This window comes from Abrus precatorius, unplaced genomic scaffold, assembly GCF_003935025.1.
Source record: "Abrus precatorius isolate BTA unplaced genomic scaffold, Abrus_2018 Scaffold11, whole genome shotgun sequence".
Taxonomy (NCBI): Eukaryota; Viridiplantae; Streptophyta; class Magnoliopsida; order Fabales; family Fabaceae; genus Abrus; species Abrus precatorius.
In genome coordinates, this window is record NW_020874303.1 from 9109841 (window position 1) to 9134292 (window position 24452).

A 24452-nucleotide genomic window follows, 5' to 3' on the forward strand; every position below is an offset into this window, starting at 1 on the left:
CCTCATTGTCTTCAAGCTCAAAACATTAAGAGCTGAAGGTTACCACAACATTCTGCAAAGCAGAAGATAGTACTAGCCTGATAGGGGTGGTCAACTTTTTGCCAAATAAAGACTACAAAGCAAGAATCAACAATTTAGCCAATGAATGCCATTGCAATTGTTCACACAATAGTCACAACTCCACCTTAATGAAGAATGCAAGATTGTTGAACCATGAGATCTCCAAGGTTAGCTAAACATTGATTGGAGGCAAACAACCAAACGGTTAATCCAAAATGAATTTCAACATAAATTTACATTCAACAATAACATCTACATATTGACAGAATACAGCTCAAAATTGTATAATCTTGGGCATAACTTGGTTCAGTGACAATGTTAGTTAAGTTAAAGTATACAATAAGAGGTAAGATCTTTACGTGGTTATACCAAGACAAAAATGAGCTATTTAAATAACTATTCACTGTAACATCACTGTCAGCTGTTCACTGCAGAGTCAGGATAATATACTCCATCAATTCTGTTAGTTCTGGTAGTTCTAAATTTACTAATTAGCGATGGCAGAATTAACATGCTCAAGCAGAAACCGGTACAAACGTTTTCTTAGGTTCTCCACCCTGTGATCAACCTTATCTCCACCAACCAAACTATCTAACCAGCGGTTCACCTGTTTGAGCTGTCCAAGAAGACATGCAATTTCAGTGCTCCCTTCATTTTTCAACCCAAATTCATTACCTAAAGATTCCTCCAAGTACTTCAGGAACCATTCCCGAGATGCTACAAGCAGTTTTTCTGCCAAACTTGCAGCTACTTTTAATTCATTTTCTTTTAATTGATCCTGCCTGTCAGTATCCTTGTTGGTTGCCAAGAGACTCCGCTTTGAGGAAGGAAGCCTTTTAGCAGATGAATGTGGCAAGTGATTCACTTGAGGTACACGATTTTGCTTGCTTTGAGCAGAGGAATCAACAATGTATGTTTCCTTACAAGAATTCTCGACGACAACGTAATGATTTTTCTCAATGTTCAAAACCTCATCATTTGCTTGTGTTCCAAATAGATTGAATTTGGAAAGATTGGTCTCTATGGCAGCTTGTACCCAAGATATAGCATTCTTGCGAGTGGGAACTTTACATGCATCTTCCACTGAACTCTTAGAATGGCTGCTTGGTTTTGTTTCAGGAAGTGGTGCAAGTAAGGAATCAAATAGCACTGTTACTCTCTGCAAATTCAGGTGAAGCTCCAGGAACTGCTTCACAAGTGATCCAGCAGAATAAGTCTGACAAGACTGGCAAAGTTCTGCAAACATACTGAAACAGAATACTCATCTTGGTCAATGCAATTTCCACAAACATTACAGGAAGGAGTTCATATTGACCCCAAAGAGAAATAAAATAAATACAAAATTGCAAGTAGAAAACTGTCAAATATAATTTCAATTCCATATCCAGGTATCTACAGGTGACAATGAAGTGACGAAGTGATAGAATAGCCATAAAATTTTCTCTTCACATGAGAGACTCTTCCCTTGACCTATTTAATCATCACAAAGATTCATAATTTTGACTGCCTAGCAAAAAATTGTACAGTTGAAACAACATTCATGAGTTTCTATACATCTTAAAACTTAAAAGTATAATCGATAGCCCCCAAACTAAAAGAGGGGGGACACCAGGTGAAAAGGTTCATTATATTACATACACAATTGAAAAGCACTGTATTTCAACAAGCCAATAACACTGAACCACTCTTGTATTTCAATCATTTTAAATACTTTCTGTAAACAAACTGTTCAAGTTCATTATATTATTAACAGGTTTCCTTACCAAAATCAAAAGTGAAAAATGGTCATTAGAAAACATATCATTGAATGTTACTAATGCACATCCACTATGATTTTTAAGAAAAAATTTCTATTTATTGATTCAGAAAGATAAGAAAAAGAAATCAAAGCAGTAATGTATATATGCAAAATGTAAATATATACCACATGCATTGGATCACAGTATCTGTAGCAGATGCTTCTTCAAGAGATCGCACAGCCGCCAAAAAAGTAACATTTCTATGAGTTACAACTTGCTGGAAAAGGATTGACAACAAAATTCAAAATTTGGTAAGTGCTGATGGCATTTAAGTTTTGAATAATAGCCAAACACAAATGGAGTTCAATACCTTTCCAAGATTACACATGGGAGATGGGAGATCTTCCCAAGATGCAGAAGCATCACACCAAGTCTTGAAATTGAGGGGCACCTTAACAAGTTGGCTATGAACAGTGTCAAGACATGGAGACCTAGTACTAGTACCTTTTCTCGGAGGTGCGTGTGTCAATTTTGGACACAAGTTCTCGTTTTTACTTTTCAAAGGTGAGGCACTTGAAGTTGGAGATTTTTGGGGAGAATCAGCTTTAGCAGAAACCTTCTTGTCCATCACCTACAGCAAGCACCATCTACCCATAATAAGCTTCAAAAAAAGTTAACACACAAGGGGACACATAAAAATCAACCTTTTGTCTCACCAAACATCATTGTTTTAACTCAAGCATTTTCTCTACCCACATGCAGCAGCAGTACACTATCTAAAGGCCCTACCAACACGACACTGCAGAGAGATATGTCCTTAAACATTGACGAAACTCATTTACATAAATTCTTACCAAAAGCATTAACACTTAACAATTCAAAGCTTGAAAAAATAATGTTGACCTGGGGTCCAAACCAATATAAATAAAAGCGTTTCAAGAGCGCACAAAATAGGATAGGGCCCTCGTACAACATTAGCTATATCTGAAATAGTGATTTAAAAAACAATAGAAAAAAGAGCTGAAATTTAGCAGTGGGACAATCACACGTTACCTTAAACATAAACACGGGACATAAATTGGTAGTTACTAAATATGATAATGTGCTTCATTAATACTATTTCACAGAAATAATCGTACATTCTTATCAATTTTGAAAGAGTTTTAAAAAACAACTAATTCTTTTCACAAATACTCTATTTCCAAACAAAGACTAAAATTGCTAAAATTTGCGACTGTTAAAGAATAAAAATGATATTTTCACTACCGTCTTAAAAATGTGTCTCCTATCAAATTTTTCATAAAAAAAACACGGACATTAACTCAAAAAAGGAAAAACAAGAAGAAAACCCTCTTCCCTCACCTAAACCTCTCGAGTCTCGACAAATAAAACCACGCAAATTTAAAAAAAAAATCTCAACTTTAAAAATCGAGTTTAAACAATTAATAGTAAAAAATATTTATTCAAAACTATATTTACTACACTTATAATTACCAACGAAATAAATATAATATTTTATCAAAAGATCTTATTTGAAACTTAATCCTACTACGTTAACAAGAAAAAAAAGGGGTAGGAAAAAGGCAAAAGCAGTAGCTCAACAAAGAAAAAAAAAATGCTGAAAAGGGAACAGTAACAAACATTAGGTGAAGTGGGGTGAGATTTCTTGAGCTTGAGTTTATCAGATGCAGAAGTTGCAGAAGAAGTTTTAGCTTTAACAACGGGACTATGGTCCCAAACCCTTCTAGAAGAATCCAAGCTGAACCTCCTCGTCTCGAAAGTCATCTTCTTCTCATCTCTCTTCTTCAACTTAGGGGTAACATGAAGGGACTCGCTAGAGACCAAGTCAGTGGGGTTTCCAACGCAGGGTCTTCGTTTGGGGAGAGGGTTGAGGCCGCGAACCAGTGGAACGGGTGAGGCCGAGTCGAGGCGAGTCACGTAAACGAACTGGCCGAGTTGGAGCTTATCGGCGCAGATCATCTCGGCTTCGGCTTCGGAGACTGAGACGTAAGCAGAGTGCAAGGAGTCGGAGAGTTTAAGGAAGTAACCTCGGCTCTGCCACGGTTCGTCTGAAAGGCGTGGCACGATTTCGGTTACTTGGAGGAGGGCTTGGCGGTGTGGCGCCGTTACCTTGTTGCCCGCGTTTTCTAGAAGCTTCGAGAGCACGCCTGGGGTCAGTGACGCCATGGAAGTGCAATGAGAAGAAGAAGAAGAAGAAGAAGAAGAGAGAATGAGAATTTAGAGGGATTTTCTGCTACTCTGATGTTTTAAACGGACTTGTTTCTTTCAGGAGAGTTTATGTTTCTCGTTCGTTGCAAAAATAAAATGTGACAAAAAAAAATATGCATAATTAAAAATTATATACAAAATTTATAACCTATAATTAAAAACATAATTTTATAATTAGACAAAATAAGCATAATATTTTTATCATTTAATATATTTGAATTAACTATATAATAAACTTCTAAAAATTATAATTTAATCTGCTAACTATAAAATTATAAGTTTTTTATTATAGGTTATAAATTTTTAGTTAAAGTATCAGCTATAAATTTTTAGTTAATCATACTAAGTCATGTCTTAATTAGTCATATAATTATTAAGATTAAAAGTGTTAAATTTTAAAATAATTAAATATTAAAATAAAAAGTTGAAAGACTAAAATCAAAATTGTATTAAAAAATACACTCACAAAAAATATGTTTAAAACTTATTTAAAATGAAATTTCTAATCTTATTCCTATAAAAAAAATATTGAATTTGTATCTTCTACACTTAAAAACTTGTAGAAACTGTGTTTAATATTATAAATGTGGATATGCTAGTTTTCATGTGTTAAAAAAGAGGAATGTTGCATGCAGATTAATGCGTAAAACTTTTTTCTGATATCTTTTGTGTAGTTCAAATAAGAGAGAATGCCTTAAAAATATAAATTTTTTTGTCTCCTTATCTTTGTTATACATTGTCCACCCTAAACCTTTTAAAGAAATACAATATGAAGATAGAGAAAGGATTGGAATCTCAAAGTGACATGGGAGAAGGTGCAGCTATGGCATATGGATATGTCACTTTTTTGAGATATGAGAGAAAAGGGTGTGACTAGTAAATGGTGAAGAGTATAGACTCTATAGAGTAGAGTTCAGTTCCTTATTCCTATGATAGTCCTCACAAAGCTCTTTAAAGACACGATGAAGATCAACCTCTGCAATGAAAAGAGTATGATGATACCCAACTTCGATAACTAATGTTGTTACTTGTTGCGTGAACATGAGAATTCAATTATCACAAGCCTCCTGCTTCTTTTCTGGGCCCCGCTCTCAACTTTAACCATGCTTTTAAAAATACACATAAATATTAATATATTATATTTATTGAAATTATGTCTATTATTAATATATTTATTAAGTTTATTCTTATTTTTCTTTTCTTTTCATTTATCTGGGTAAGCATGGACAATTGAATAAAAAAAACGTATGGGTAAAGACTAAATGTCCATCCTGTGACTTACACTAATGCAAATCTCCTTGTGCTTTGGCATTTATACATGCATATATGATTTGTACATATGTACACCCATAAAAATAATATATATCATCTAATAATATAATTTATCATTTTATATTAAATTAAAATTTATTATCCTGAAAATATTTAAATCTCTTAGATGAGTCTACCTTCAAATTAACTTCTTTAATTCTGTATTCAAATTTAGTTCAATTAATTATGTATATTTTTTTTCTCTTAGTTGACACTTTTTAATTTAATTTAATTAATTACATGTATATTTTCTTTTGGCTATCTTTTTAAATATCTTTTTAACTTATTTTTTATTTATATTTTAAAATATTCACACAATACATAGGACACTTGCTAATTATAATATAAAGTTATGCTACATAAATTGCCTGTAAATTCTTTAAATATCCATTATAGATATTTTTGTAAGCCTGGTGATTTATTAGATATTTTAGAAGATAGAGAATGTTCTAGAATATTATTTTCATACACTTAGTTGTAGCTATACATTCTTACCAAAAGGTAGTGTAACTATAAATAAGAGAGCTTCTTAAGGCTAAAATAAAGAAAGAATTTTTATATTTATTATATATTTAAATAAAAAATATTTTTTTAAAAAAATCTATTGTCAATAACTTCAATCACTTTAATTAATTTTTTTTCATTTATAAAATTTTATTTTAAATTTAAAAAATAAAATTACTTTTAAACACAAAATCAACATTTAGATTTCAAAATTTGGCAAAATATTGTTTAAACAACAGCAACATGGTATCATATATTTTACAAATTATACACAATGCAAATCCTATATCTTATGATCAAGCATGATCAACTTAAACATGCTTGCCGAATTAACAATCACATGATCAATTCAGTGGTGCTTTTAAAAGTTTTTTAAAAAAATTAACTAAAGATGATATGATAATATTATAAGTTTTACATATTCACTAATGTAATTTATTGTTGGCAAGTAGAGTGAAAAAAAAAAAGAGAAAATAAAAATTGAAGACATGTAATATTTGTTAGAATATTATTCTTGATTTTAGTTTTACTTTTCTTAAAGATGTTGATATAAAAATAAATCATGAATTTATGTTTTAATATGTATTGTTTTTTTTTTACATGAAATATGTAAAATATGAAGTGCAAACTCTAAGTCATGACTTGAATTCAATTTAATAATATAATTTAGTGACATTTTATGATCAAGATTTTGAAAGATTTAAAGATAAAATTTTATCTTCGAAATCCACATCAAACAATAAAAATAAAGATTTAGGTTTTAAATTTGAGTTCAAAATTAATTTAAACTTCTTAAATCCATCTGATTAAGATAAAAAAAAATGAACTTTGTTCAAATTATGCACTATTTTTATAAGTTTAAATTGAATCTTATAATATTTTATTATTTTTAATATAGAATTTATAATATATAAATTTGTATTGTATATTTAAAAATACACATTAAAAAATTTGATAATAAATTGAGGTATACTATTATTTTTACAAAGAAAGCCTGTACTATTTAAATGAAGTCTAGCCTTTATCTAATATACAGATGCAATAATTATAATAAACAATTAGTTTTAAAAATTTGATAATTTTATTCATATACTCAATCTTGTCTTTCCTATTAGAGATATGAATAATTTAAATTATTTAACATTCATGTGACTTCGATCGTGATAAGATAAATACATCTATCAAAACAAAATATAGTCATGATTCATAAAAACGATCAATATAACTAAGCCAATAAAAATAACAATGGAAAAACTCAAAAGTTTAAGATTAAACTGAAATTAAAAATATTTTAGTTTCTACAAATGTGTTGTAAAAGCTCTATAATATGCTATAATGACTCGACTAAACGTTTTGTACTCAATAAGTAAGGCCTACTAATTAATGCGTATCACAAAAGCAATCCACTAACAATATATTAAGAGGATACTACGAATTTTCAAAATAAGCATAACCTATGAAATAAACTTTTTCGTGTCTCTTAATCTAAACCTTGTAGCATTTTATGGTGCTATCTGAGATTCTAATATTAATGATATTTGTACATCATTAGTTAAAATATCTTTTTAGTATAGCTACATATATAAGTTGGTCAATCCCTTATAAAGTCACAATTAAAGTGGTCAAATTATATAGACTTGCATTTAAACGAATTTACATTTAATAAGTTGTATAAACTTATAGTTATAGGACTTGCCAGTTGGGTTAAACTATTTTTCTTTTACTAATTTTCACTTATTAAGAGATTGTATAATGCACATATATTTTATTTGAAAATAAATATATATTTTGATAATTAAAGAATAAATTTTGATAACATTTTAAATAATTATATATAAAAAAAATTTAAAAATTAAGTAACAATTTATCTCCATAATTTAGAATAGAATTAAGAAAAAAAAAGTATATGAAAGTTAAATTAGTTGTACCAAAAAGAGTATAATTCACTTAATATTTTTAACAATTTTTTAAAAAATTATTTTAACTTTATAATTTATCTCTAAAATTTAAAATGAAAAAGAGTAATTATGTTCAATGCTTCACTTTCTAAATAATATTAGACCTGAATGCATTACCCGTAAACTTACAATTTATGTAGGTAACTTGCATAAATATGAACTTATATATGTCACACATTTTAGGCTCAAGCTCGTAAATGTACAAGTTTTTGTAGTGTAACCTGTTGACTTTTACTTTTTAGGATTAAATTTTATTTTTTAGACAATATAGTAATAAAATGTTAAGTTGTTTAATATTAAGCTAGAAATATAAGAGCTTGACAAATGTAGCTGTAGAATTAGTTTCATAAAATTATTCATAATTTCTTACATCAAATCCTATTTTTTTATTATAAAACAAAATATTTAAATTAGACTTGTATTTTATTTGAAACATGAATTTAATAATAAAAAATAAGATAAGAAAATTAATTTTATTTTTAAAAAATTAAAATATAACTTTTAGTTTATGTTTAAAATAATATAAAATAATATTTCTATTAAAAATAATTAATTTATAAATAATTTAGGAATTAATTATATTTTTATCCCTAACACACTTTTAAATAAGTTTCTTTTTAAAATTTATAATTTTATTTTAAAATGTAAAAGTTTAATATAATAAACTAGATAATGAAAATTTAACTCATTATTATCATATTTTAAAATAAGATAAAATAATATTTCTATTAAAAAATAATTAATTTATAAATAATTTAAGAATTAATTATACTTTTATTTCTAACACACTTTAAAATAAGTTTTTTAAAAAATTTAAAATTTTATTTTAAAATATAAAAATTTAATATAATAAACTAAATAATGAAAATTTAACTCATTATTATCATATTATTATTATTATTATTATTATTATTATTATTTAAAATTAATATTAAAAAAAAGTCCTAGAATCTACCAAACCACATTCCCTCCAAATCTGCAATGCTTAAGACCAAAGTAAGATCATTCAATGCTCCAAATCTCCAATTCTTGAACTCCAACAATGGACATCCTCTTCGCTCAGATCCAAGCCGACCTCCGCTCCAACGACGCTCTCCGTCAATCCGGAGCGCTCTTGCAGGCCCTCCAGCAGTCCGCTGCGGGCCGCGACATCGCCGTCATCGCCAAAACCGCCGTCGAAGAGATCGTCGCTGCACCGGCCTCCGCGGTCTGCAAGAAGCTCGCCTTCGACCTCATCCGATCAACGCGCCTCACCCCCGACCTCTGGGAAACCGTCTGCGCCGGCATCCGCAACGACTTTCACTTCCCCGACCCCGACGTCACTGCCGCCGCCGTCTCCATCCTCGCCGCCATCCCCTCTTACCGCCTTGCTAAACTCATCGCAGATTGCAACAAAGAGATCTCTAATTGCTTCGACTCCCCTAGCGACAACCTCCGCTTCTCCATCACTGAAACCCTCGGCTGCGTCCTTGCCCGCGATGACCTTGTAACGCTCTGCGAAAACAACGTTAACCTCCTCGACCGGGTTTCCGCATGGTGGGGCCGCATCGCCACCAACATGCTCGACCGTTCCGACGTGGTTTCGAAGGTGGCGTTCGATTCACTTGGCCGACTCTTCCAGGAGTTCAGTTCCAAGCGGATGAGCAAGTTGGCCGGCGATAAACTTGTCGACAGCGAAAATTCCCTTGCTATCCGCTCCAATTGGGTGTCCTCCATGGTAGATTTCGTCTGGAAGAAGCGCCGCGCCCTCATGGTGCGTTCCCTGATCTTCCCCGTGGAGAATTTCCGTGCCACCGTGTTTCCTGTGGTGTATGCCATCAAGGCGGTGGCCTCCGGCAGCGTGGAGGTCATTCGCAAGCTCTCCAAGTCTTCTTATGGTGCCAATCCGGGTGTTGAAGTTGACTCCCATGCGGAGAAGCTGGTGGGGGTTTCCGATGTGGTTGCTCACTTGGCACCGTTCTTGGTTTCAGCGTTGGAACCGGCATTGATTTATGAAGTGGGGATCAATATGCTGTATCTGGCTGATGTTCCTGGTGGGAAGCCTGAATGGGCGTCCCAATCCATTATTGCCATTCTCACTCTGTGGGATAGGCAGGAATTTGCTTCTGCCAGAGAGAGTATTGTTAGGGCAGTTGTTACCAATATCCATCTCCTTGATCTTCACATGCAGGTGATGATGATGATGCCTCTAGTGTTATTTTTTTTGCATCCATGAGTTAGAGATCAGGTTAATTGTTATCCTTAGATATAAGGTTATGTATTTCCTCTAGTTGGTTGAGGGCTTGTTGTTGTATGTGTAAAATGGTGATTTGTTAGCCTATGAATTAGGAAAAGTGTCAGGACTTTACCGGTCAAAGACATAGCCTTCTAATTTCTAGAATTTAGGTTAGTTGTTGTTTTGTGATCTAGTGCTTAAAATGTCTTATGTTTTGTATCTTGTGTGGTGTTGAATTATATAAATATAGAATTAGATGTTTGGCTGCAGATGAAGCTGCTGGTGCTTGATATGGCAATGCTTATCATGTATAAATGGCTGCTTGTAGGTGTCACTGTTCAAGAGGCTACTTTTGATGGTGAGAAACCTGAGAGCAGAATCGGATCGTATGCATGCTTTGGCGTGTATATGTAGAACAGCACTTTGTGTGCACCTATTTGCCAAGGAAAGCGTAAGAAGAGGGCAGAAACCTCTTGCCGGAACAGACATAGCTTCACTCTTTGAGGATGCCAGAGTGAATGATGATCTTAATAGCATTACAAGTAAAAGTATATTTAGGGAGGAGTTAGTTGCATCGCTGGTGGAAAGCTGCTTTCAGTTGTCCCTGCCTTTGCCTGAACAGAAAAATTCAGGCATGGAGAGCAGGGTCATTGGAGCTTTGGCATATGGAACTGGTTATGGTGCATTAAACTGGACTGAGCCTGCTTTGGAAGTGGTGGAGGTTTGTCGGCCATGTATTAAATGGGATTGTGATGGCCGCACTTATGCAATCGACTGCTACTTGAAATTGCTTGTTAGGCTGTGTTACATTTATGATACTCGGGGTGGAGTAAAAAGAGTCAAAGACGGAGCCTCTCAGGACCAAATTTTGAATGAGACTAGATTGCAAAACTTGCAACGTGAACTTGTGAAGGACTTACGCGAGGTACTTAAACTCGTATGCTATAAATTCTGCGACAAGGCCATCTAAAGATTTCTTATTCTGACAATTACATGTATGTGGTCTGTACCTTCCAAACAATATTTTTAGTAATTATTGAAATAATTTTTTAAGGGTAAATTAACGAGGAAAATCCTTCAACTTTACTCCACAGGTAATTTATCCCTCAGGCTTTTTCATTGTAGCTGTTTTTCCCTGAATTAAGACATCCATCATGAGACTGAAAATCAATAATGAAATTTGGTAGTTGATGGGGTGAGTTGTCGCTGTCATCAGTCAGTTACTCGCCTCCATGGTGTACTGAATTATTTTTTCCATGTTTTGCAGATATTTTAAGTCTTTTAGGACAATTTTTATTATAAAACCTATATTATGTGACTATATTGATACAACAAGAATGAATATTTTTACTTAGATGATGAAATTTATAGTGCGATGCCTTTTGAAAATATGATATATTTATCTCTAGCCCCTCTTACATTTGTTCTTTGCATTTGCACCCTTCTATTTTATGTATGTTGTTGGTATGAATCAATTCCTATGTGATTTGAGTTTCCTCAAACACTTGAAGATTGTTAGACTCATAAATATAATCACAAAAGGATAGATTTTCTCACACACTTGAATCCTGCATGTTAAATGTTTTTTATTGTAACAGGTCAATACACCAAGAATATTGGCCCGCCTTATTTGGGCTATTGCAGAGCACATTGATATAGAAGGATTGGACCCACTCCTAGCAGACGACCCAGATGATCCTCTTAATGTCATTATATCAAATATTCACAAGGTTCTTTTTAATGTTGATTCAACTGCAGAAACAACTAATAGAGTTCAAGATGTACAGGCAGTTCTTATATCTGCCCAACGGCTGGCATCACGCCACCCTAGGGCTGGGCAGATACTTACCAAAGAGCTTGAAGAGTTTAGGAACAATCCTTCAGCTGATTCTGTCAGCAAGCATCAATGCCGATTGATATTGCAGAGAATCAAATATGCATCAAGTCATCAAGACAGCAAGTGCGAATATTGTGCCATTCATAACTACTTGCATTGTGAATCTACTTATCCAAATTGTCACATGTCATTCATGTGTTTCCTCAATTCATTCTTTCTCTTTAATTTGGCGTGATCCTTTAAATGAAAATCCAGTTTGTTAGGATTCCGAAAAATTTTACTACTGCAGTGTATTTTTAGTGCTTAATGGCCGTTTTTAATGTTAACATTATTCTACGATCTTTATTAAATCATAAACTGAATTCATTGTGATAATTTAGAATGATTGTGTCTCTTATTACATAACCTTTTTTGCCAGGTGGCCAGGGTTTACTGCAGCCAGAGGAGATTACCCATTTAGCCACCACAAATTAACTGTTCAGTTTTATGAAGCATCTGCTGCTCAGGATAGAAAGTTAGAAGGATTAGTTCACGAGGCTATTTTAGAGCTATGGAGACCTGACCCCAGTGAATTAACCCTTTTGCTGACAAAAGGTGTTGATTCTACTTTACTAAAGGTTCCTCCAACTGCAATTACTTTGACTGGAAGCAGTGATCCCTGCTATGTTGAAGGTTATCATTTAGCAGATTCAAGTGATGGGAGGATCACTTTGCATTTAAAGGTCAAAGCCTCCGCAATTTATTTCTTTCTTATTCAATTATTTATTGTTCATGTACAACATTTTCAAACATTTAAGAAGGATATTTGCATTTACTATATTGCAATGGTCATAATAATTTATAACATAATGACAATTTATGACAACAGTTCTTCACTTTGATGTGAAGCATAGTAGATTAATTTTTAATTTAAAAGATGTGGGGGAGCATGATATCTATCGTGTTAAAATCCAATGTATGTGGCACATTGATTTCTTTACCGGAAGAATGTGACACATTTAATTTGATGTACTATTGGTTCTATCTGATTAAAATCTAGTTATGTTGTGAAACTTATGTTCCAATGTATTGGAAGGAGTTGCATTAGTGTGTGTGCAGGATTGATCAAAAGGTACAAGAAATATCTGTTGTATTTTGGCATGCAGCAGCTTCCTAAATGTGGATTCATGGTATCTTTGAGGAAATACTGATATTGATTATTAATGCCTTGGATATTTTTCTATAATCCATTTATGAAGAAATTACAATGGAAAGCTAGAATTGCTCAATACTTTCATCTTTAAAGTTTAGTAATATGGACAAAGGATATTATTTGTTCTTGGCATAAAATGTTACCTCCCTATTTTGGTGTTTCTCATAATTTATAAATGAAAAATATTTCAGGTCTTAAACCTAACTGAGCTTGAATTAAATCGGGTGGATGTACGCGTGGGATTATCAGGTGCATTATATTATATGGATGGTTCTTCTCAAGCAGTGCGGCAGTTGCGTAATCTTGTTTCACAGGTTACTTCTCCTCTAAAGTGCATATTCCATTCCAGTATGAGATGACTATTTTGAATTTTCATCTTCAAGACTATGCTTAGGAAAAAGGATTGAGATATTTTTTTTTGATTATATGGTGTACAATCTGCGTTGATATATACAACTATGATTGTATGGACTATGCAATAATCATGGGATAAATATATCAACTAGATTTATTCCTTATTTCTGTATTTATCGTAATCATAGTTGTATATATCAACTAACGAATAAATCAAACTAAATCTGTACAAAGAAATAAAATAAGAAATAAGCATATTAAACATGATACAACACTCTCCCTCTTCCTCAAGCTGGTGAATGGATATCTATCATTCCAAGCTTGTCTGTAAGATCTTGGCGTTGTTTTGTGGGTAATTCGTTTGTTAGGACATCTGCCAACTATTGTCCAAAAGGTGACAACCTTTGCAAGGGCCCCAAGCAGCACCTTCTTGTTTTTTGTTCCTCCTAAAATCTCTAGATAGGATTTCTGTTGAACAAAGACGACTGCTGTTTTCTCTCTCCCTCTAATATCCTAAACACTTTTTTCATGCCAACAAAGTTTTAAGGATGCAATAAAGGTGCCTAATCTTTCTATGATAAGTTAATAGAACACAATTTGAAAGGAAGGATCTTGGAAAGCTAAAGGGTTAGTTCTTCCTCTGCCAACAAAGTTTTAAGGATGCAATAAAGGTGCCTAATCTTTCAATGATAAGTTAATAGAACATCATCTACCAACTCTCCCTCTTACGTATGGCCAGAAAACCCTAGTTCTCATCAATTTGAATTTGGAGTAGTAGCAAAAACACACTAAAATCTTTAGGATTCTCTTTTCCTCCTCTCTTTCTTTCTCTTTTCTTAAACTCTTGATTGCAATTTGCATATCAACCCCTATAAATTCATTTATCCCAAATAATTAAGAGATCAATTACTTCTACTAATTGATACGTAATCTCTATAGGATTTACTTGTCAATTTGCCCAGTGTTGCAACTTGCAAAATCCACATGATAGAGTGAGCACCTTGTTTTCACTTTTTTTGTATAATTTTTTTAAAACAGAAAACAACATTAAACAAGATGACAAATTTGTAATTAAAAGTGAAAACAGAAAACATTTTCAAAGACCAAAGAGCCCTTATTCTTCTTCTCGGTAGTTGTTTTGTTCCCTCTTTTCTATCTCAAAATTGTTCTTATATTGAAAAAAAACCATGCTAGTAGCTCTTTGTACTTTTCCTTTTTTTGGAGGATTTCTTTCTTCTTCTCAAAATTGTAGTTGTAATTAAAACAGAAAACAAGATGACAAATTTGTAATTAAAAGTGAAAACAGAAAACATTTTCAAAGACCAAAGAGCCCTTATTCTTCTTCTTGGTAGTTGTTTTCTTCCCTCTTTTCTATCTCAAAATTGTTCTTATATTGAAAAAAAACCATGCTAATAGCTCTTTGTACTTTTCCTTTTTTTGGAGGATTTCTTTCTTCTTTCTTCTCAAAATTGTAGTTGTTATAATTTAGAAGCTGCCACCATTTACATGCATGGTTATCCAATTGGGAATCAAATCATGAACTCAAAGGCGACATTTCTGATTCATGAATCAAAATGTATTGTGAATAGTAAGATTCATGATCAATAATTAAAAATGTCTTGAAAAGTATTTTAATGGGAATTTAATGTCTAATAACTTATGGTTAACAAATTGAAACGTAAACTTTAAATGGAACTCAATAACAAAAAGTTTCAGTTTAAATTCAGCTGTATAACTCCTGAAAAATACAAAAATAATAACAAACGTAATTTATTTATTATTATAAAAATATAAAGTACCGAAATATCTATTTGAAAAGGATTATATCATAATCATAATTATTTAATTCCTTTTAAATTAAAAACCTTGAACTATCATATTGATTATACTCAATTTTTTGCCCAAGTCCACTAACAAATTACTTGGCTAGTTAAATCGATTCAAACCATCTTGGCTCATTATGTAGTTTGCCCACATTCAAGCATGCATACTGGTTTGACCCAAAAAAATAAAAAACAAAGCAGAAGCATGCATATTTGTGATTGGTGTTTTTCTTTTTTGTTCGTGTAGTGCTTCCTGTTCAGTTTTGGGCCTCATTGTTTTGTTTAAGACTCTGTCTTTTGGGGTTTTGGATGGGATGATGTTTTTGAACCGAGAAAAAGGAAAAGAAAATGACAACTATGCCCTTTGTTTTCAAGCTTCAGCTTCTGCAATGTAACTGTCTCACGAAATTGAGTTCAGTTCCAAGTTTCCAACCTCACGGACAGATTTTGTCACTTTCTCTCCAAGCTCATTAAAATATTTGCCAAAAAGAAACCCCTAAGTGGTGTTCTCCTGAACTGGGTCCTGTGTGACCCAACCCAGTTTTATGTGTGAACCGAGCCTGTAGGAATCAAATGATTCATCGCAGATTCACAATTTAGACGTGATGCAAGCAATTCTAAATGCAATTTGAAGTCAAAATTGATACACCTTGCAACCTGTACTGATGGCTACTGTTTCGATATCGATATCTATCGTTTCACCTCTTTTTGTTATTTCTTCAATTGTTGGCAGCTTTGATGTATATTATTGTCCAATAATTGAAGTTTGGAACTTGTGTTAATTGCTGGATTGTGCTAAATTGTATGCTAATTATTGCTTGTAACTGTTGTACTTGAGAATGTTTGCATCCTCTCTTTACACAGTAGTTCTTAACAGTTCTATTTGCAATAGCTTCTGGATCTGCGTTTCTGATGTTTTTCCTCTCTCAGGATCCAGTGCTGTGCAGTGTGACAGTTGGCGTTTCACACTTTGAAAGATGTGCCCTTTGGGTTCAAGTGTTGTACTACCCATTCTATGGTAGTGGTGCTGTTGGAGACTATGAAGGTGACTATGCAGAAGAGGATCCTCAAATCATGAGACAGAAGAGAAGCCTAAGGCCTGAATTAGGTGAACCTGTGATTTTGAGATGTCAACCTTATAAAATTCCATTGGCTGAGCTTCTCTTGCCGCACCAAATATCACCTGTAGAGTTTTTCCGACTGTGGCCCAGTTTGCCAGCTATTGTAGAATATACTGGTACATATACTTACGAAGGAAGTGGTTTTAAGGCTACTGCAGCTCAACAGTATGGTGCATCTCCTTTCTTAAGTGGACTGAAATCCTTGTCTTCCAAGCCATTCCATAAAGTTTGTTCACATATTATCCGAACAGTGGCAGGGTTTGAGGTGTGGATTTGTTATTTTGTTATTTTTGAAATAGTTAAAGGATGTCTTGTTAGGTTCCTTTCCTGGAATCACCTAGTTTTCTTAGTGATATTGGTACTCAATTTCTGTGTCTTGTATGCTTTTTCTTGCATGTTTCTACTTTGATGGAAACAGTAAATATGTAACTAAACCAAGAGAAACTTGCCCAACATACAGTAGGATAAAAAGGCAAAGGCTATAATGGGGATTATATGTGCATTGAGTTAGACATTACACCGTTTGAATTTACTAACTCTTCCCTTTTTCTTCTTCTCTTTGATGGAATAGATGTGTTATGCTGCTAAAACTTGGCATGGTGGCTTCTTGGGCATGATGATTTTTGGTGCCAGTGAAGTGAGTAGAAATGTGGACTTGGGTGATGAGACAACGACCATGCTGTGCAAGTTTGTGGTACGAGCATCTGATGCATCTATAACTAAGGAGATCGGATCAGATCTCCAGGGTTGGTTGGATGACCTTACTGATGGCGGGGTGGAGTATATGCCTGAAGATGAAGTGAAAGTAGCTGCTGCCGAGAGGCTTCGGATATCCATGGAAAGGATAGCCTTGTTAAAGGCAGCCGAACCACGACCCAAGACCCCAAAATCTGACGATGAAGATGAAGAGGATGATAAAGACGACAATAAAGAAAAGAAAGATGGTGATGAAGATGAGAAAAAGGGGCCTTCAACACTATCGAAGTTAACTGCTGAAGAGGCTGAACATCAAGCACTTCAAGCAGCAGTGCTACAGGAGTGGCATATGCTCTGCAAGGATAGAAGTACCGAAGTTAATTAACTATTTTCCTTTCTGTTTTGGGTTGCTATTTTTACTTCTGGGTTTTTCGAGAAATGTATGAGTATATTCTTTGTACTCTTTATTTTACATATACCAGTTAGGTAGAAACTAAAATTTGCCCGAGAAACGATTGAGTGTATTCTTTTTACAAAGAAAGCCTGTACTATTTAAATGAAGTCTAGCCTTTATCTAAACCAAAAATATATATATATATATATATATATATATATATATATTAATGTGTAGTTTCATTTTACATTTAGTCATTTTATAGGTAAGTTAAAATTAGTGATGGTACAATTTAATTCTATTAAAATAGAATAAAATTAGGTAAAACAAAATAAATTTATTTTTTAATTATTTTTAAAAAAAATGCATTATATGTTTTTTTCTTCTTTTATATTAGTTTGTATTTTAAATTAAAATTTTTACTTGTTTATCCCAAATCAATGTCAACTTTAAGGTCAACTTAAAGCTTGTAAGTGAAGTTTTCACACAATGAAGGATTTAACTTCTTTAAAACTTTTAACTCAATTGTTAAATCTATAATAGGAAGAGTTAATTAAAAACTCCACATAATTTTTCTTGTTGGTGGATTTATATATGTTAAAGTATAATGTTTCTCTTTTTATAAAAATAAATGAATCTACTATTATTCTTACACTAGTTTATACAAATGTAATAATTATAATAAACAATTGGTCTTAAAAATTTGATAATTTTATTCATATACTCAATCTTGTCTTTCTTATTAGAGATATAAGTAGTTTAAATTACTTAACATTCATGTAACTTTGATCGTGATAAGATGAATACATCTATCAAAACAAAATATAGTCATGATTCATAAAATCGACCAATATAACTAAGCCAATAAAAATAACAATAGAAAAACTCAAAAGTTTAAGATTAAATTGAAACTAAAAATATTTTAGTCTCCACAAATGTGTTGTAAGAGCTCTATAATATGCTATAATGACTCGACTAAACGTTGTGTACTCAATAAGTAAAGCCTACTAGTTAATGCATGTCACAAAAGCAACCCACTAACAATATATTAAGAGGATACTACGATTTTCCAAAATAAGCATAACTTATGGAATAAACTTTTTCATGTCTCTTAATCTAAGCCTTGTAGCATTTTATGATGCTAATTGAGATTCTAATATTAATGATATTTGTACATCATTAGTTAAAATATCTTTTTAGTATAGCTAGATATAAAAGTTGGTTAATCCCTTATAAGGTCACAATTAAAGTGGTCAAATCATATACACTTGCATTTAAACGAACTTACATTTAATAAGAAGTTGCATAAGCTTATGGTTATACGGGTTGCCAGTTGGGTCAAACCATTTTTCTTTTACTAATTTTCACTTATTAAGAGATTGTATAATGCACATGTATTTTATTTGAAAATAAATATATATTTTAATAATTAAAGAATAAAATTTGATAACATTTTAAATAATTATATATAAAAAAAAATTTAAAAATTAAGTAACAATTTATCTCCATAATTTAGAATAGAATTAAGAAAAAAAAAGTATATGAAAGTTAAATTAGTTGTACCAAAAAGAGTATAATTCACTTAATATTTTTAACAATTTTTAAAAAAAATTATTTTAACTTTATAATTTATCTCTAAAATTTAAAATGAAAAAGAGTAATTATGTTCAATGCTTCACTTTCTAAATAATATTAGACCTGAATGCATTATCCATCAAGCTTGTAAACGTACAAGTTTTTGTAGTGCAATCTGTTGACCTTTACTTTTTAGGATCAAATTTTATTTTTTAGACATTATAGTAATAAAATGTTGTGTTGAGGTTTAATATTAAGCTAGAAATATATAGGAGCTTGACAAATGTAGTTGTAGAATTAGCCTTATAAAATTATTCATGATTTCTTATATCAAATCCTATTCTTTATTATAAAGCAGAATATTTAAATTAGACTTGTATTTTATTTGAAACATGAATTTAATAATAAAAAATAAGATAAGAGAATTAATTTTATTTTTAAAAAATTAAAATATAATTTTTAGTTTATGTTTAAAATAAGATAAAATAATATTTCTATTGAAAAATAATTGATTTATAAATAATTTAAGAATTAATTATGTTTTTATCCTTAACACACTTTCAAATAAGTTTTTAAAAATTTTTACAATTTTATTTTAAAATGTAAAAATTTAATATAATTAACTAGATAATAAAAATTTAATTCATTATTGTCATATTTTAAAATAAGATAAAATAATATTTCTATTGAAAACAATTGGTTTATAAATAATTTAGGAATTAATTATGTTTTTATCCTTAACAGACTTTGAAATAAGCTTTTAAAAAAATTTTAAAATTTTATTTTAAAATGGAAAAAATTAATATAATGAACTAGATAATGAAAATTTAACTCATTATTGTCATATTATTATTATTATTATTATTATGATGTAAAAATTAATATCTCAAAAAATGTCCTAGAAGTCTCTCTCCTAGGCCTTCCGGTCACAACTAGGAGTATAATCAATGATAACAACAAAGGAAAAGTTCTCTTTGAGATTGTCTTGCGAGATGGACATATTTTGTGGTACATATATCCTTTGTCTCATAAGTTCCTATTACTTTTCTCGGTTAGCAATCTATTTCAATTTTTAGTTCCTATTTTTTGAAAACATAACATGATCCATATCATCCTATGATGGACAGAGCCCTATTATTTGACCCTTTTAATGAAAACTAAATATGGAAAAGAGATGAAAAATCATTTTCTATGTTTTTAGTGTCTAAAGACATGTTTTTTCGCGTTTACTGCATGCTGAAAATGTGGGATTTTCAAAATCAAGTTCATGGGTTATAAACGGGTCAAACTTACTTGGTTGAAGGTTGAAGACGATTAAAATGCAAGGTATTTTATCGTTTTGTGTGTTTTCTGTTGCTGAAAAATATGTGAATATATAGTTCTGGATGTCAAATGATAATATTATATTAAGTAGTGCATAGTGGTTAGTGGTGCCTTTGCCTTTGATAAGGTCACGAGTTTAAACCCTACCTCCTACACTTAACCAAACTCTTATATCTGACAGATATGTAATTCTAAAAACTATATATCCTCTCTACTTAGTTCATGCAAATTTTTATGTCTGGTTTATTTGATATTAATGCTAACATTTGGCCTTTTGGGGAAAAATTAATGTTTGATGATGAATATAATTTTAATAAATTAGAGTGTAGCTACAACACCTTTAATTGATTAAAATAATATATATAGTTTTTTTAAGTCATATTGAAAAACATTAATTGTAATTGATTGTATGTGATGTGATGAGATCTACCTATAAGAATTTTATTACATTTATATGATTAATTAGGATGAAATATTGGATTATATTTCTTAATCTATCCACAAGAATTAAGAAAGAGAACATAATTCGATAGTTTTGTCATAAAGATAATATAATGAGTCTGATTGAATAGGATTTCAGTCCACAAGCAAGTCTTATATCACTAGATTCATAAATTAAAGCATGTTTGCATTGGTGAAACATGACATTTATTTTATCCTCAAATTATGATGATAATCATGTGCTATTTTTAAACTTTATATTTTCTCAATTTGTGAGTATTTTTTATATTAAATGTGGTATTCCTGAGTTAAAGAGTAACAACTATAAGATCTGGAAGGAGAGTGTTTTTCTTTATTTGGATTAGATGGATATTGATTATGCTATTAGGAAGGATGAACCACCAACCATTATTGCGACCAACATTTCAGATGTAGTTGATCTTTATGAAAATGAGATAGGTCTAATCATCTTTTCGTGACTTTCATAAAGACCAATATTTCTGCTGGTATTTATGGTTCTATTAATCAGCATGATAAAGTCAAGAATTTATTGAAAGCCATTGATGAGAAATTTGCTACTTCTGATAAATTTCTTGCCAGCACCCTTATATTGCAATTTTCATCCATGAAACTCACTGGAATTAGAGAAGTACGTGATCACATCATGTACATAAGAGATATAGTGGCTCAGCTGAAAGCCTTGGAAGTTACCATGTCTAATTCTTTCTTGGTGCACTATATTTTATGCACCTTATCTCATCAATATGCCCCCTTAAGATCTCTTATAACACATATGAAGATAAGTAGTCTATTAATGAATTGTTGACCATATGTGCTCAAGATGAGGAAAGGTTACTGATGGAAGAAGGGAAGAGGGTGAACTTAACTACTTCTGCATAACGAGTAAAAAGAATCAAGTTAATCACAAGAAAAAAATTCTTATTCAGTCAGACATAAAAAAGGAGTCAAAGTGTTTATTTTGTAAAAAGAAAGGATACATAAAAAAAGACTGCTTGAAATTCAAGACTTGACTGGACAAGAAAGGTAATCAATTTGCTTATGTTTGTTATGAATCTAATATGGTTAGTATTAATCATAGCAAATGATGGATTGATTCTGGTTCTATAATCCATGTTTATAATACCTTGCAAGTTATGCAAAACCTAAGGAGGCCAATGGGAAGTGAGCAATGTATCTACTTAAGGAGTAGGATAAGTTTACATGTGAAAGTTGTTAGGACATGCAATTTAACTTTAAGTAATGGTTTTATTTTGAATTTAGAAAAGACATTTTATGTTTCTAGTTTTTCTAAGAATTTGATTTTAATTTCAAGACTTTGCCTTTGAGTTTTTTCTTTAAATTTTCAGACTCTAATTTTACTTTATTAAATAAATCTGAAGTTGTTGGTTTTAGTGAACTATGTGATAGTCTTTATTCCATTACTTTGCGAAATAACACCGCTTATAATTCTATGCACGTTACTACTAGGTTAAAATTATGTGTTGTGAATAAGAAATCCTCTATATTGTGACATTAGAGATTGGGATACATCTCCAGTGAGAGAATTAAGTAATTAGTAAATGAAGGAGTACTTAGTACTTTAAACTTTATTGATTTCGAGACTTGTGTGGATTATATTAAGGGTAAGTAAACTAACAAATCTAAAAATGATGGCAAAAGGTGTTCAAATTTGTTAGAGATAATTCATACAGATATTTGTTGTCCAAATATGGATGCGAGTAGTTCGAGATATTTTATCACCTTTATATATGATTACTCATGATATATATATATATATATATATATATATATATATATATATATATCTACTTGCTTCTTTCTAAAGATGAAGCTTTGGATGACTTTAAAGTTTTTAAGGCTGAAGTAGAGCTGAAATGTGGAAAGCAAATTAAGATTGTGAGATCAGATAGAGGTAAAGAATACTATAGTAGATACATCGAGAATGGACAAGCACCTGGTTCATTTGTGAAATTTCTTAAAAAATATGGGATTGTTGTTTAGTACACTATGCCAGTTCTCTGGATCAAAATGGTGTGACAGAAAGAAAAAATTTGAACTTTGATAGACATGGTGAGAAGCATGAGGGGCAATGCAAGACTTCCTCAATTCTTGTGGATTGAAGCACTTAAGAAGACCATGTATATATTAAATAAAATTCTAACTAAGATTGTCTCAAAGATACCTTTTGAATTATTCAAATGTTGGAAACCTAGTTTACAACATATACGCATCTGGGGATGTTTGATTAAAGTGAGAATTTATAACCCATAAGAGAAGAAACTTGACCTTAGGATTGTTAGTGGGTATTTCATTGGATATGCTAAAATGTTCAAAGGGTATAGGTTCTATTGTCCATCTCATAGCACTAGAATTATTGAATCAAGAAATGCAAAGTTCTTTAAAAATGATTTGATTAGTGAAAGTGATCTAATTCAAGACACTACTCTTGAAACAAATAATTATAAAGTTAAATCCTCTGAATCAAATGACAAACTGGTAGTCATTCATACTCTTCCAATTTAACAGCGTATCGGACAACCAGTTATGCAAGTTCCACAAGTTGTTAAAGATGATTTTGTAGATCAAGTTATTGACGAGGAGCAACAAGTAAATGTTGATCAATCAGTTGAACAACTAGTTGAACAACAAGTTCCTCGTTAAGATAATGAGGCAACATTAAGAAGATTTACTAGAGTCAGAAAGTTAGCAATTTTTAGTGACTATGTGGTATATTTACAAGAATTAGACTATAACATAAGAGTTGAAAATAATCCTGAAATGTTTTCACAAGCCATGAATTCTAAGGAATCGAATTTATGGTACAATGTCATGAAAGATGAGATGGATTCTATGGCATCTAACAAAGTCTAGAATCTTATTGAGTTTCCTAATGGTATAAAAGTCATTGGATGTAGGTGGGTCTTTAGAAAAAAAAAAAAAGACGCATAAGACAACATTAAAAGACATAAGGCAAGACTTGTCGCCAAAAGGTTTGCTCAAAGGGAAGGAATAAATCACAAGGAGACTTTTTCTCCCTTATTTAAAAAGGATTCTCTTCGAGTAATTATGACATCGATAGTTCATTTTTACCTTGAGTTACATCAAATGGATGTGAAGATAGCATTCCTCAATGGTGATTTAGAAGAACAGGTTTACATGAAATAACTTGAAGGATTCTTCTCTATTAATGATGAGCATTTGGTCTGCAAGCTTATTAAGTCCATATATGGATTAAAATAAGCTTCTTACTGATGGTATCTAAGATTTCATGAAGTTATATCTTTATTTGATTTTAAAGAAAATATCATGGATCAATATATATATATATATATATATCTTAAGGTTAGAGAGATTAAGATTTGTTTTCTTGTTTTATATGTAGATGATATTTTGCTTGTGGCTAATGATAAGAGTATGCTATATGAAGTGAAACAATTTCTTTCAAAGAACTTTGATATGAAAGATATGGTGAGACATCTTATGTCATAGGTATTAAGATCCATAGAGAAAGACCTTAAGGTATTTTGGGTTTATCTCAAGATACCTATATCAACAAGGTTTTAGAATAGGTTTAATATGCAAGATTGTTCACTAAGTGTAACTCTCATTGTGAAGGGTGATAAACTTGAATTAAGTCAATTCTCGAAAAATGACCTTGA

General features: G+C 31.4%; 2 protein-coding genes across 2 annotated transcripts; one reads left to right on the top strand and one right to left on the bottom strand.

The window, feature by feature from the left end:
- Positions 1-547: 547 nt before the first annotated feature.
- LOC113855596 lies at positions 548-3986 on the bottom strand. The gene is made up of 4 exons (XM_027487226.1): positions 3441-3986; positions 2170-2430; positions 1985-2076; positions 548-1307 (listed from the first exon to the last, which is right to left on the bottom strand). The coding sequence occupies exons 1-4, from the start codon at positions 3984-3986 to the stop codon at positions 548-550; spliced, it is 1659 nt and encodes a 552-aa protein (XP_027343027.1).
- Positions 3987-8762: 4776 nt separating this feature from the next.
- LOC113854127 (protein TPLATE-like) lies at positions 8763-17614 on the top strand. Its single transcript, XM_027484987.1, has 7 exons — positions 8763-9971; positions 10345-10941; positions 11615-11976; positions 12272-12575; positions 13237-13359; positions 16153-16608; positions 16915-17614. Exons 1-7 carry the CDS (start codon positions 8844-8846, stop codon positions 17422-17424), a joined length of 3480 nt encoding a protein of 1159 aa, XP_027340788.1. The 5' UTR covers positions 8763-8843; the 3' UTR covers positions 17425-17614.
- Positions 17615-24452: the final 6838 nt, after the last annotated feature.

Coding starts and splice junctions, on each gene's coding strand:
- LOC113855596 (XM_027487226.1), bottom strand. CDS start 3,986: ATGGCGTCACTGACCCCAGGCGTGCTCTCGAAGCTTCTAGAAAACGCG. Junction 2,431..3,440: donor CTCACCCCACTTCACCTAAT/GTTTGTTACTGT, acceptor TGCTTGCTGTAG/GTGATGGACAAGAAGGTTTC. Junction 2,077..2,169: donor CCATGTGTAATCTTGGAAAG/GTATTGAACTCC, acceptor ATCCTTTTCCAG/CAAGTTGTAACTCATAGAAA.
- LOC113854127 (XM_027484987.1), top strand. CDS start 8,844: ATGGACATCCTCTTCGCTCAGATCCAAGCCGACCTCCGCTCCAACGAC. Junction 13,360..16,152: donor TGCGTAATCTTGTTTCACAG/GTTACTTCTCCT, acceptor TTCCTCTCTCAG/GATCCAGTGCTGTGCAGTGT. Junction 16,609..16,914: donor GAACAGTGGCAGGGTTTGAG/GTGTGGATTTGT, acceptor TTGATGGAATAG/ATGTGTTATGCTGCTAAAAC.